Below are 15,234 nucleotides of genomic sequence, written 5' to 3'. Positions count from 1 at the left end.
AGCCGATGCCGTGTCAGCGAGCGCGGGGGCGTCGGGTCTGGCCAGATGTAAAGATGGGTTAGGACGAGGGCCTATCGGCATAAGGGCCGACTATGGAAGCAGGGCGCATAAGAGCTGTGTTAATACTAGAAAGAGCAAGGGCATTTTTGCAAAAGCACCACACGAGCGGGCTCCCTCCCACCATGGGCCGGCCTGTGTGCGTGCGCGGGCATGCCGCGCACGAGTGGGCTGCATCCGCGTGGTTGTGGGCCACGCTGGTGAATTCATTTTTCCTTTTATTAGAAAATAGAAATAGCTTTATATTTAGTTTCTGTGCTGAACTTTGATAATTAACAACAATTCATATAGGTGTCCGAAAATCGTGAAACCAATTTTGTTAGGCTCTTAAATTCTTTGTCTATCTGTTAGTATAATTATTTCATACATATCTGTGATGAAACTGAGGTCTATTAAATCAATGAAAATACTTAATATTATTAGGTTAATAATTATAGGAATTTTTTTTTGCAAAATGGTAATAGCTTTAGCTCTAAAAAATTTATGGTAGTTTTCTGGTATTATTATGTGCTTGCTGTAATTTTTGTAGCCTTAGAATAGGCTAAGCTTTAGGGTAGTTAGATACTTCTTGTTTTAATATATGTTAAATCAATAGTAGAAGCAAGAATATATTTTAGTTGTAAAGTTAATACGTGTTTGATGAATTTGTACCTTGTTTGATGAAAATACCAGTTAGCTTAGTATCTTAGTCATTAGAGTTAGCTTAGTAGATTAGTAGATGTATTCTTATTTTAAGAGCTGCTGTTGCTAAAATACTAAGTGTTGCATCATCATTGCATGCATGTAGAGAACGAGTTGGTGGAGTCTATGACCACCGGAGAGCAGGAGTACGAGGAGGTGATCGAGGAGTACGAGGAGGAGGTCCTCGTATAGGAGGAAGCCTTAGAGCCACCGACGACTAACATAGCTGACAATCTGCCTACCCAAGGCAAGCCCCGGTGCATAATGCATAACCCTTTTTTTGAATAATCACTGGATATATATATATATATATATATATATATATATATATATATATATATATATATATATATGTGTGTGTGTGTGTGTGTGTGATGTGTATTTATGTTACAGGATTTATATTGAAACTACATGCATAGATGCATAGATAAACCTATCTATGAGTCCTACTAGCATAGGTCGAGTAGTTGCTATGCTTAGGCTATCGGTAGCGTGGGTAACCTGCCGTTACTCATAATAGGTGATTATTATTATTACTCTCATGATAAAATGGTGAAAGGAAATGGAGACCGAGCAGGGATATGGTACGGGTATTGGTGGGTGTAATAGGTTGTGTCCTGCGGCCAACGGGCCATAGCTTGATTACACTGTTCCCTATCCGTGTCGGTTAAGGACCGTCCATTGTTGTGGATGGTAGTCCGGTCACATACTTATTATTCTGAGCACATACTTGCTTATGGGAGCGAGAAGGCTCGTTGCTCTCTTGTCATGGGTTCTGGCTCTTTCCGAACTGACTAATTGGAGGCGGGGATAGTGGAGGTCTAAGCACCACACTGAGTCCGGGACTCAGGAGTGGGAGCTTAGAGTCCAAGTTTGGATGAGGACCTGGACCCCTTGATAGGAGAGTGGTGGGTTGGTCTTGCTTGTGCCTGGGGTACAAGCGGAGCATGTGTTTCGGGGTACCCAGCTGGGCACATTGATTCGTGAATCGCCGGGCAATCTGGTACGACTTATCTATAATCTAGCACCGTAGTAAGAACTGGAAGATGAAAGATGGTGAAATGGATCTGTTTGCTCAACTCTTGCTTGAAAGTAGAATAGGTGCTTACATAGAATGGTTAGCTAATGAACTAACCATGACTGCTAATAAAACACATACATAAGGATTCACTACTAGTAATGCTTTTCGCAAAAAGGAAACCCAGCAAACCATAAAGCTTATCATATCCTTTGGAGTCGGGAAATTATTTTCACTAGTCGAGTAAGTCTTGCAAGTACATTGTGTACTCAGATTTTATTTACCCCTGTTGCAGGTGCAGCTTGAGGAGTGGTTGTTGTGTCGGGATTCTTCTAGTGGGCACAGACGGATCCTTGTATCTTATCGTTAGATGTTTATTTCAATTCCGTTGTTTAAATTCCGCACTCTGAAGTTGGTACTATAATAATGTATTTTCGAGAACTCTTATTGTATAAAATGGACTAAGTATTGTAAACTCATTCTCATTATTAGATTCTGGATGAAAAACATGGATTTTTCGAGTTCTCCCTTAGGGTGTGCTCGACGGAACCGCCTGGTGTAGCTTACTTTCGAGGTGCTTAGTGTCTAGTGGAAGACAAGCGCATCTGAAGATGTGTTATTTCAGGCGATTCTACCACAGAGACCAAGCTCCAATACCACGTGTAGGTTCGAGATGGCAGACTAGAGGGGGGGTGAATAGTCATTTCTAAAATTAATCGTGCTAGCTAACCGAAACAAATACGGAATTAAAATTATCGGTCTAGACAAGACTATACTCCTCTATCTAAGTTCACAAGCACCTTATAAAGATCCTAGTTAGGCAACAAAAGTGTTGGGCTAGCTAGAGCTCATCTAAACAATTCTAGAGCAAGGTCACACAAACCTATTCACTTGTACATCAAGCAACGGGTGAGCTCCTACACATGCTACTAAGCAAAAGCATAAAGCCACCTAAGCTCACTAGCAATGCTCAATAACAAGGCTACACAAGTCAAATTATAGAGCGCAAATTACTTAGCTGCACAAACTAAGCAATGTGACTAACAAGGTTACTCAAACTGAATTAGTCACGCAAGGGATGTACTTTTATGCTACACAAGCAAGAAGGTAACTAGCAAGCTACACAAGCTAACTAATTACTAGAGCAACTACACAAGCACAATGCATGAAATGTAAATACAACCTTGTGTGAAGGGGAATGCAAACCAATGGGATGACAATGTTAAACGGTGAATTTTATCCTGAGGTTCATGTGTTTGCCAACACGCTAGTCCACATTGAGACAAGCTCTAAGGTTGCCGCCGATCCTCTTGCTAGCGGTGACCCACAAGTCATACTCTCCCATGTGTAGTGCTTACCACAAGCTCTAGCACTTGACCCGACTAGACCACTTGTCGCCCTTCATATCTCGCTCTACTAGAGTTGCTCTTTGCGGCTCCCGCGGGGTGAGCACAATCCCCCTCTTCTCCGGAGCACCGCATAATCTTCTTTGTGTGCTTCGACGAAGACCATCACCAAGCCATCTAGGAGGTGGCAACCTCCAAGTGTAACAAGCACCACTGGCTTGCAACTCGATCACCTAGTGCCACTTGATGCAATCTCTCAATGCAATAGCCCTAGAATCACTCACTCGCAATTGATTCACACTCTTTGCAAGCATAAGTGAGTTAGAGGCTCTCCTAGCACTCCCCAAGCAAGGACAATAAGTCCTAAGGGTGCCAAGCACAAGCCAAGGCCACCCACACACTCCGTTCACAACCCTAAGGGCTAAATTAGCCGTTACCCCCTTCACTGGGCTAAACTCAGGACGACCGGATGCTCAGCCCAACACAACTAGACGCGCAGGCCCCTGCGTCTGGTCACTCTCCACCGTCCACATGTCATCTGCGTTCAATGTCGAATGCCCAATCCCAATGGTCGGCTCTGCACGCCAACGGTCAAAGAATGACCGGACGCACCAAAGGATGACCTGATGCACACAATCCGCATCCGCTCGCACGCCATAGAGCCAAGGACCGGACACGCCTCTGCCTTGACCTGACGCTGCATCGCTTGGAGTCAGGTTGACTCCAGAAACTACCCCGTGAGGGATTTTAACGATCAGACATGTCCATTCATGTACGACTGGATGCACCACAGTGAAAGGTCCTTGTTTGGTTTTGGTAATTGAGTGACAACATAGGTGGACTAATTGTGTTTATGTGAGATACACAGGTGATTAGTCCACAGGTACATGTGTGTGAGCAACATATGCCATGGAGGTGAAAATGGCTTGGAGATGTTGCAAAGCTCACACATGTGATGATGAAGGAGCTTAAATGCACATGAGACATGACATTGAGTCATGTGATCAAGGTGGAGAAGATCAAGACAAGACTTAGCTTGATGGACCGGTTGCAAGCGTGAAGGGCAAGTCGAAGGCTTTAGAGTGATGGACCGCATGGCGGTGAAGCTTGAGCAAGACTTGGCGCCGATGGACGATGGCAACGGTGAAGAGCAAGTAGAGTCAAGATCGATGAACCAATATGATCATGTGATGACATGAAGTGGATCATATCATTGTTGATCGGGTTGGTGCATGTGTTGCATCGACATTAGAGGAGATGGAATGGAATGCGCAAGGCAAAGGTATAACCTAGGGCATTTTATTTCACCGGTCATAGGTGTGTAGAGAAGTTTATGACCGGGTTTAGGATAGATGGTCGTACTATCAAGAGGGGCAAACTTGTTTGCATATCGGTCATCTAGTGCCACTCGAGTGATCTAACTTTGCATTGTCGCTAGGATCGAGTGGCGTGGTAAGTTGAGTGGCTAACATCCTTTGGGAAATGATTGTGAAAATGCTAACACACATACACATGGTGGTGTACACTTGGTGGTGTTGGCACATTTACAAAGGACCGGACGCTGAGGTCCAGCGTCCGGTCAACACGACCGGAGCGTCCGGTCGGCCCGACCGTTGCCCAGTGAAGGGGTAACGGCTAGTTTAGCCCCTGGGGCTATAAATAGAAGTGGCCCTCGGCCATGGCTGGGGGGAGCACCTCAAGGGACTTAGTGTCCATGCTTGTGAGTGCTTGGGAGCCCTCCATCACACATATACTTGATAGTGATCATTCGATTGTGTGAGTGAGCGATTCTAGTGCGATTGCATCGTGAGATTGCATCGAGTGGCACTAGGTGATCGAGTTGCAAGCCGGTGGTGCTTGTTACTCTTGGAGGTTGCCACCTCCTAGACGGCTTGGTGGTGGTCTCCGTCGAAGCGCGCAAGAAGCTTGTGCGGCGCTCCGGAGAAGTGCTTGTGAGGGGCATTATGCTCGCCCCGCGGGAGCCGCGAAGAGCAACTCTAGTAAAGCGTGTCATTGAGCTACCCTCACTCAAGGGGTAGGTTCTTGCGGCGCCCGACGTGCGGGCTTAGCGGGTGATGCTAATTAGCCGCCGAACCACCAAGTGAGCGGTCGACACAACGGGGACTAGCGTGTTGGCAAACACGTGAACCTCGGGAGAAAAATCATCGTGTCAACTTTGTTCTTCTCGTTGGTTTGCATCCCCATTACACAAGCTTGCAATTACTTTTATACATATTAAGCTTGTGTAGTTGCTCTTGTAATTAGATAGCTTGTGTAGCTTGCTAATTACCTTCTTGCTTATGTAGCATAGAAGTAGCTCCCTTGCGTGGCTAATTTGGTTTTAGTAACCTTGTTAGTCACATTGCTTAGTTTGTGTAACTAAGTATTTGCGCTCTCTAGTTAGGCATTGGTTGTCTTGTTATTGAGCATTGCTAGTGAGCTTAGTTAGCTTTGTGCTTTTGCTTACTAGCATGTGTAGGAGCTCCCTTGTTGTTTAAAGTACTAGTGGCATAGGTTTGTGTGACCTTGCTCCTAGAATTATTTAGGAGAGCTCTAGCTAGCCCGGCACCTTAGTTGCATAATTAGTATCTTTGCAAGGTGCTAGTGAACATATATAGTGGGGTATAGTCTTGGCTAGACCGATAGTTTTAATTCCGCATTTGTATCGGTTAGCCGACGTGATTAAGTTTTAGAAAAGACTATTCACCCCCCCTCTAGTCGCCATCTCGACCCTTCACACGGCGTCCGCTCCTCTCAGCCTAGCGTGCCAGCCCTACGTCAGCGTACGTCAGCAACGAACGGACGCAGGAGTGTCACGTTCGGTCACCTCCAGGCTCCAGCGTCTAGTCATCAAGATCGAGGCCACGCCACTTCACCTAACACTAATTGAATGTGCAGGTCCTGCCTAGGCCAGCGTCCGGTGACCTCCATTGACCTCTTTTCACCTTCTTTTCTTCATCAAGTTGATCCACATTAACTCCATCTTCTTCTTCTTTGCAAATGTGCCAGCACCACCAAGTGTACACCACTATGTGCATGTGTGTTAGCTTTTCACAAACATTTTTAAGGAGTTAATCACTTAATTCACCACGCCACTTGATCCTAGCAACATCGCAAAGTTAGATCGCTCAAGTAGCACTAGATGACCGATATGCAAATAAGTTTGCCCCTCTTAATAGTATGATCATCTATCCTAAACCCGGTCATAAAGTTCTCTACATACCTATGACCGGTGAAATGAAATGTCCTACAAATATACCATTGCCTTGCATATTCCATTCCATCTCTTCCAATGTTGATGCAACACATGCACCAACCAATCACAAATGATATGATCCACTTAATATCATCACGTGACCATATTGGTTCATCGATCTTGACTTCACTTGCTCTTCACCGTTGCTTCGGTCCATCAACACCAAGTCATCACTCAACTTGCCCTTCACACTTGCAACCGGTCCGTCGATCCAAGCCTTGTCTTGATCTTCTCCCCCTTAGTCACATGACTCAATGTCATGTCTCATATGCAATGAGCTCCTTCATCACATGTGTGAGCTTTGCAACATCTCCAAGCCATTTTCACCTCCATGGCATATGTTGCTTACACACATGTACCTATGGATTAATCACCTATGTATCTCACATTAAACACAATTAGTCCACCTAGGTTGTCACTCAATTACTAAAACCAAACAGGGACCTTTCATTGCTTTGAGGCGCCATCGCTGCAGTCATGTCCCTTCGATCTAGGCAGCCATTGGCGCCAACTACACCATGATCCTAGCCAGTGTCGCATGCCACTGCCCACTAGCCTAGGTCCGCTGCGGGCACCACACTACACAGTTGCGCCTGGAAACTGCACGAGCATGCTCGCAACCAACATCTCCTATAGCTCATCCCATTCATTGAGGTCCACCGGTTGTGGTGACTGCGTTGTCCGCTCGATCGAGATCACCAGCTCGACGTATCATGACACCAATACCACCATGCCTAGCATCTTGTTCACGGGCGTCAACATCGCCGAGCTGTCCTCTAAGAACCAGCTGCCCTACCGTTTCAAAGCAAACAATGACTAGTTTAGGGATGGCAACGGGGCTTATTTGGGCCGGGTGGAGTCTCCGCAGACCCGAACCCAAAACCCGAAACTGCCCCGAACATGGGTTCGGGTGATAATCCAAACCCGAAAACCAAACCCGGTGGATCCCCGAAACCCGACTGGTTACCTGAAACCCACCACTATATTATATGGCAATAAAAACAATAAGGAATTTCTAGTAACACATGCATGGTATATATTACATATTCACAAGTATGAATAATAGGTAATAAACATCACACAATTTCATGAATTGACTTAGAACAAACTTAATAGCTTACATAAATAATTTATTAATAAAGCACATGAGTTTCTATTCAAAATGATTTATTTCAAACCTCCATTAGGCATCCGCGGGTAAAAACCGAAACCCAAAATCGAATCCGATAAGTTTTGGGTCCCCAAACCCAAAAACCATGGGGGAAACCGTCCCATTGCCATCCCTAGACTAGTCCAATAGCAATTACTCCATTGACGTCTTCTTCAGGCACTTCACCTCCTGCTTTTTGAAGAAAATCAACTGTTGTTGCTCTGCCACCACCGAGATCTTGCTTGCTAACAAGATGCATCGGTGGCACCCACCGCTACCCCACTGTAGTTAATGTCAGCACGCGATAGACGTGTTACGTGAGAAGGTGCTTGGCGGTTCCGGGACTAAAGTTTAGAAGATGTCACATCGAATGTCATATTGGATGTCACATCGGGTGTTTGATACTAATCATAAAACTAATTACAGAAGCCGTGACTAATTCACGAGACGACTCTATTAAGCATAAGTAATCCATCATTAGCAAATGTTTACTGTAGCACCACATTATCAAATCATAGACTAATTAGGCTTAATAGATTCATCTCACAAATTAGTTTCAATCTGTGCAATTAATTTTATAATTAGTCTATGTTTAATACTCCAAATTATTGTCCAAACTTTAGGATATTTGGACAATAGTTTGGAGTATTAAACATAGACTAATTATAGTCCCTGTCACATCGGATGTTTAGGAGAGTAAATTGAGCCTTTGATTTAATATGGAGTTAAGTAAACATAGTGGGTAATCTAGGATATAGTGAAATAGTTTCTTCCTTTTATTTTTTATAATAAAGCACTCACACTTATAAGTGGTGGTCCTACATGCTTATTTGTGATATATCAAAAAAAAAAGTCAAACCGACTTATAATTTAGAATGAAGGGAGTATATACATTTTAGACAGGTCAATTTTTCAGATACAAAATTCGTGGATTTGCTTAAGGTTTTATAATTGAGAGTTGTACAGGAAAGCAGGGCTCAAAAAAAATTCCTACAGAACATTTTTGGCGTAAAATTGAAGTCAATAAAAGCTTTCTCATATTCTTGATAATATTTGAAACATCTTGTGGAAGAGTTTTCTGATAAGTTTTTTTTTGAACCGTGGAGCTTCCCCATTCCCACTCATTTTTGAGCAGAAATACGCTGCACATCGGGTTCGAACCCGGATGGCCGAGCTCGCGGCTCGCGATGCTGACCAAACGAGCGACTCGCTCGTTCCCATTTTCTGATGAGTTTTGAGGTCCACTGTTTCCACGTGTGGAAGAACAATTAATCTAATCATGTGTGCTTTCAAAGTATTTATTACATATAAAAAGTCTTGTGCTTAGCTAAAGCCACGGTTAGCCTACACGTCAGAGCAGCGAAAAAATCAACCAATTGTGATTAGATTTGACCTTTTCGTATGTCAAAGCATTTACCTACGCAGGCTGGGGTGATTTGGAGCCTAACGTACCGTTGCACCATGGGGGTGATTAAAAGAATCTTAGCTTCGGTTTAAGTCCACGTGTTGATGCTAAAAACATGTATTGATTTTTTTAATGGCCTGTAGGACGTGAAGGAGAGATTACAAGGAGGTTGCATGGTTTTATGGTTTGCCAAGTCAGGAAGCGTTAGCTCATTTTTGACATGTTGCGTTTGGTTTTGTTCCAACTTCCAAGCTGCATTGTTACATCATGTGCAAAGACATATGGAGTATCTACATTGTGATGAACAATAAACAGATTATTTATCATGTCACATTCATCTTAATATGCTTAATTTGGTTCTAGATAAAAACTCAGTGTTGACGTTCCACAATCAACCTTTACCTAAGAGGTGATTAATGTCGATAAAAAAAAGGTGATTAATGAATCATAGAAAAAAGGACTAGGTCCCCTTTGGAACGTAGGAATTCTATAGGAATTGTATAATTTCACAGTAATCAATTCATTTTTCACAGTAAAAACATATGAACGGAAAAAAAATTCTGCGTTCCAAAGGCAGCTCTAATGTGGTATAAAAAAAGAAATGAAAATAAGGACACAAAGAGGCATGCGCTTTAGTTTAAGAAGAGAAAAAGAAAATAAAAAGGCAATCAAAGTTCAAATTTTGAACCCGTTTCCAACATTTGCTCTCTCTCTCTCTCTTTAGAAAGAAGGGAAATGAAGCAAGCTCGGGCCCGTTCCATGATGAAGAACCGTTCGCCTCCGCGCAGGGCCGGTGCTACAGCGGTCGCACGCACGCGCCCACGACGACCCGTTAAACAAACCAAACGTCCAAACCACCAAAAACCTCCGAGAAAACAATCCACCGGCGCGGAGCTGCCCTCCTCGCTGCCACCTCCCTCCCTCCTCCCCGACGACTATATCGCCACCACCGGCTCCGCTACTGCTCGTCACGTCTTCTCCCTGCCCGCCCCCCCCATCCCCCTCCACCTCCTCCGGCTACCCGGCGGGCGCGGCGCGGCGCGTTCTCTGGCCGGTTCCTGCGTTGGCGGCCGGGCGGGCGGATGTCGCTGTTCCGGCGGCTCTTCTACCGGCGGCCGCCCGATGGGCTCGTCGAGATCTCCGGCAACATCCTCGGTGCGTTCGCTTTCTCGGCCCAGTACTCGGTAATCTTGCTATTTTAGCTGGGTGCGTTTGTGCGAACCTGCTCGCTCGCGCAGTCGCGCTGGGCTGTTGGACCTTTTCGTCGGGGGTTTCTTGGAAGTAACGCGTCCCGCGGCACCGAGAACCTTGCCCATACGAGTCACTCGTACGCTCCTCATCTCGCTTTATTCCCCATTTCTCGAGGGGGAAATTACGAACAAAAAGAAGGTGCGTTCGTGTTGATCTCGAGGCGCAGATTTGCTTGCACTTGCAGTTGCAGACTTGAAGAGTGGAGATAGCTTTGCCCAGACTTTGCGGCCTTTTTGTGCCGGTGGGTTCGGTTCGTGTTTTGACTAGACGAAGGGCGCGGAAAGACGATTGCTTAGCTGTTTCTAGATTATGAGCTTGACCAAAATAGGGACACGGGATTGACCAGAGTAGTAGTTGGCTATCACGTTGCCATTGTCCTTTTTTTTTTTAAAAAAAATGAAGTATCACATCTTCGTGTTGGAGTGCGACTGTTTCCATTGGGTGTTATCATTTCTCGCTTGTCACGGGATTTAGCATATATGACACAAATTTAAGTTATTGATGCCTGGAGCATGGAATGGGATTCATCTTCTGATTTCCCAATTGGAGAATGGATGCGGTCAGATGTACATTTGTTCATATATACATAGGAAAAAGTCTACATCAACCCCCCACCTTTCATATTTGGTTTACTTCACCCCCTCAACTATGAAACCGTCTGTTTTACCCCCTAAACTTTCCAAAACCGTCTATTTTACCCCCTGGACGGTTTTCTAATAGCGGTTTTGCTACAGTGTCCGGTGGTTTTGAATTTCTTTTTTTTTATTTTCGGTGAATCTTTGAAAAATCACAGTAAATCATAGAAAAATCATAAAATAAAAAATCTAATTTTATTAGACTCTACATGAGTAGATCTACACAGTGAATATATAATACGGTATGCTTTAGTACAAATTTTTTTTTGTAGTTTTAGATTAATTGGAAATCTAATTTTATCTGTAATTAATTAGAATTTATCTATAACTAAGTTATACATAGTCCAATGAGTACGAAATTTTTACTATAGTTCAAGCATACAATAATTAGCGTGCCATAAAAATTTTACCACAATTGGACCATAGAAGCTACAGCTATAAATTATTCCAATTAATTACACACAAAATTAGATTTTCCAATTAATCTAAGGCTACAATAAAAAATTTATACTAAAGCATACCGTATTATATATTCACTACGTAGATCTACTCATCTGGAGTCCAACAAATTAGATTTTTTATTTTATGATTTTTCTATGATTTACTGTGATTTTTCAAAGATTCACCGAAAATAAATAAATAAAAAGAAATTCAAACCATTGGGCACTGTAGCAAACCAACGTTACTGTAGCAAATCCGCTGTTACTGTAACAAACCGCTGTCAGAAAACTGCCCAGGGGGTAAAATAGACGGTTTTGGAAAGTTCAGGGGGTAAAACAGACGGTTTCATAGTTGAGGGAGGTGAAGTAGGCCAAGTATGAAAGGTGGGGGGTGATGTAGACTTTTTCCTATATACATACATGGCAAATGGCGAGCTTCGAAGCTTGAAGGCCTCATTTTTGTGCCAAATACATACCTAAAGCTGCAGGATCGTGACATTATTTGATAGTGTTGTGTTTGAAGGAAGTTATCTTGTCAAATTGTTGACCGACTGTTATGAGGACGTTCTTCTGAGAAACTATCTGCTACCTTATTGTTTTGTTTTGAATTTTTCATGACTGTTAGTGATTCTAACAATTCCCCCATTTGACATCAACTTGTGTACCTTGGGTAGTACCCCCACTAGGCTACTACATTTTCTTTTCCAAAGTATGCATTCATATTTCATTGAAGCCAAGGACACTTCAAATTGAAGGGAACTTTGTTCCAAACATGCTTATGCAACATTCACCTAATTCAACTGGAATGCTTTGTACATTGTTTATAACTGTACCTTTTTAATAAAAAAATTTGCTCTCTGCTTCTGATGCTGATTATTGATTGCTTCCTTACTTTACAGTATTTGATCACTGTTACTCCATGGATTTGCTGGAAGAAGAAGAGCTGATGCCATACATTGGAGGAATCTTAAAACAGCTACTTGGCCGCTACTCCATCGACTCATGCATGGTATTCAACTTTGAGGGAAGCAAGAAGGACAACCAAATTGCCAGCATTTTCTCTTACTACGACATGTGTGTGATGGGTTACCCACGTAATTATGAAGGATGCCCCCTGCTCACCATGGAGATGATTCACCATTTCCTGAGATCTAGTGAAAGCTGGCTCTCATTAAGCCAGGATAACTTTCTGCTAATACATGCAGAACATGGTGGATGGCCAGTTCTTGCTTTTGCATTGGCAGCCCTATTGGTTTACCTCAAAAGGTATAGTGATGAGAGGAAGGCTTTGGAGGCTGTCTGCAAACAGGCACCTGATGGGTTAGCTGAGCTGTTCTCACCACTGGACCCAGTGCCTTCTCAGCTGAGATATTTGAAGTATGTGTCAAAACGGCACATATCACCAGAATCATGGCCTCCTGTTGACAAAATGCTGAATTTGAACTGTATAATAATCAGGAAGGTACCGAATTTTGATGGGCAAGGGGGATGCAGACCACTATTCCGCATTTATGGCCTAGATCCCCTTGCGCCTAATGACAGGGCTACTAAACTTCTCTTTTCGACCCCAAAGACAAGTGATTTTGTCCAGCTCTATACACAGGTATAATTTTGTGTAGTCATTAATTCATCATGAATCTCGTATTGGTATCTTACAGTATGTCTGTGATATTTCAGTAGTTCAATATTTAAAAATTCTACTGATCTATTTGAAATATACCTACAAGCTTACAAGTTGAATTCAATTCATTTTCTAGTAGATTATGAATAAGTCCAAACTTCAAAGCACTTAACCTTCATTGTTTGTTTTATTAATTTATATCAGGTTCCTATTTCTATTTCCATTTCCATTTCCATTTTGTACAGTAGATATCTTCAAGCTTGTTTGCATATTAAACTGTTCTTATTTGCAAATTCAGGAAGAATGTGAGATAATCAAGGTTAATGTCCATTGTCCTGTTCAAGGAGACATTGTAATTGAGTGTGTCAGCCTGGATGAGGACTTCGAACATGAAGTTATGGTGTTCAGAGCCATGTTTAGCACAGCTTTTATTGAAGACAATTTGTTGGTACTTGATAGGAACCAGATTGATATTCTGTGGGACACAAAACACCGGTTTCCTGTAGACTTCAGAGTTGAGGTAATTGGATTGGATAATTTTTGCATTTTTATTGCATTAAATTGCTTGCGCCGTTTCACCTCTGTATACAGTTACACATCATTTTTTCCTGATAATTGTAGGCTATATTTTCTGATATGGAAATGAGCACAGCAATTCACAAATCTGAGTTATCTAGCAAGGAGAAAGAGAGCCTTTCCAAGGTTGGTGATGCCTTCAGCCATCTGGATTGGTCAAGCGAAAGCGATCACATCACAAATGAAGAATCAAAACAGAAGGGATTACAGAGAGAACATGATGGCTTCGACAAAATACCTCTTGAGGAAACAGAAATCAGCAGCGCATCAGCTGAAAATAGCAGCAGATCTGTCCAGATTCATCACATAGAACCTGCTGAAAACCATTCTTCTCTTGCCAATGTGCATTCTTCGCCAGAACCTGAGGCTTCTGGACCAAACATTCAAGGAGGTCAACTCTTCAATGATGCATCTGCACAGGAGGAACCCGAAGTGGATGACACCAAAATTGAACCCAATTCAGAAACTTCCCGAGATGCAGAAGCTGGTGATGCCGCCGCCGCCGCAGCCGAATGGTCTGACAACAACTCGGATGTGTTCCTGTCAGACACACCCTCGAGCAGCACCCCGTCTAGTCCGCCAAAGTTCGACGAGATCCTGGAGGCTGGTATGGTTGAAACTCGATCACAACTGACTGAACTGAAGATATAGCGAGTTTCCTTTCTTGCACCCTGTTCGCTTGTTGGTTTCAGCCAGCCCAAATCAGTCAGCCAACAGTGTTTTCCTCTCACAACAAACCAGCACCAGCCAGCCCAAACCAGCTCAGAAACCAACCAGCGAACAGGCCGTTGGACTGTAAATTGGGGCTCACCTGTTCCATGGACGATGGAGCTGCCCAAACCCCAAAATGTGTACTTTCAAGATACGTTTACGCAACACCATGGGAAAATGATGGTAGGTCAGGCCATATTCTCAAGTATGTACAGTTGATATTCTCAAACATGTGTAAAAGATTTATCCACCTCCTTAAGTATGGCCCCGTTCGGCTTATCCAGAAGCTGACTTGTTCGGCTTCTTTTTTTAGCCGAAACAGTGTTTTTCTCTCACAACAGTTCAGCCAGAACCGTGTTTTTTAGCCAGTTTCAACTAAAATTCAGCGAGGCGAACCAGGTCATTATTGATGAATCCTTGATAGATTTCTCCCGTGAAAACGCGCTGACGTGCTTGGCCACCGCCCACCGCCGTCAGCGGCGCAGCAACATGGAGCTGGTGGTGCGGCGTGAATGCCGGCGTGGTCAGACGCCGCGCTGGTCTCCCTGTTCAATAGGTCGGGCCTGCGCCGGTAGGATTCCTTTTCTCGTCCCACCGCGACGCGTCATGAGCTCGGGGCCCCAAAGGCCCAACAACGAAATGACCATGGGCCATCGCCGCGCTGGGCTATAAAAGAGGACCCTCCTCCAAAAGGGGAGACAACTTGAGAAGTTGATCCGGCCCAACGCAACAGCCTGCACCTAATGATTGGGCCCGAGGCCCCCGAGTGGACCAAATGTGCACAACGGAGTAGGCGACGATTTCTGTTTAGTACCACCTTGTCCGCTAAAATGAAATCAGACCGGATGATAAACGACTACCGTGATCCTTGACTCAGCGCGTGGTAAACGCGGAGAGCAGCTACATGATTGTATACCTCAAATTCTAGGCTCGGACGGTCATAACACGCTACATCGTGTGTATAGTTTTTTTGCTGCTACCTACGATCATATAAAAATAATAAAAATAAATCTACTAGGGCCAAAATAATCCTTTATATCTAAACATGTGTGTGTATATATATATATATATATATATATATAAGGGC

At 43.6% G+C, this 15,234-nt stretch overlaps 1 protein-coding gene across 1 annotated transcript; it reads left to right on the top strand.

Moving 5' to 3' along the window:
• Positions 1-9,792: 9,792 nt before the first annotated feature.
• LOC136522701 (formin-like protein 6) lies at positions 9,793-14,407 on the top strand. Its single transcript, XM_066516513.1, has 4 exons — positions 9,793-10,068; positions 12,139-12,842; positions 13,159-13,380; positions 13,482-14,407. Exons 1-4 carry the CDS (start codon positions 9,996-9,998, stop codon positions 14,085-14,087), a joined length of 1,605 nt encoding a protein of 534 aa, XP_066372610.1. The 5' UTR covers positions 9,793-9,995; the 3' UTR covers positions 14,088-14,407.
• Positions 14,408-15,234: the final 827 nt, after the last annotated feature.

The sequence above is a fragment of the Miscanthus floridulus genome, chromosome 18 (assembly GCF_019320115.1).
Source record: "Miscanthus floridulus cultivar M001 chromosome 18, ASM1932011v1, whole genome shotgun sequence".
Taxonomy (NCBI): domain Eukaryota; kingdom Viridiplantae; phylum Streptophyta; class Magnoliopsida; order Poales; family Poaceae; genus Miscanthus; species Miscanthus floridulus.
This window is presented reverse-complemented; position numbering and strand designations above follow the sequence as displayed.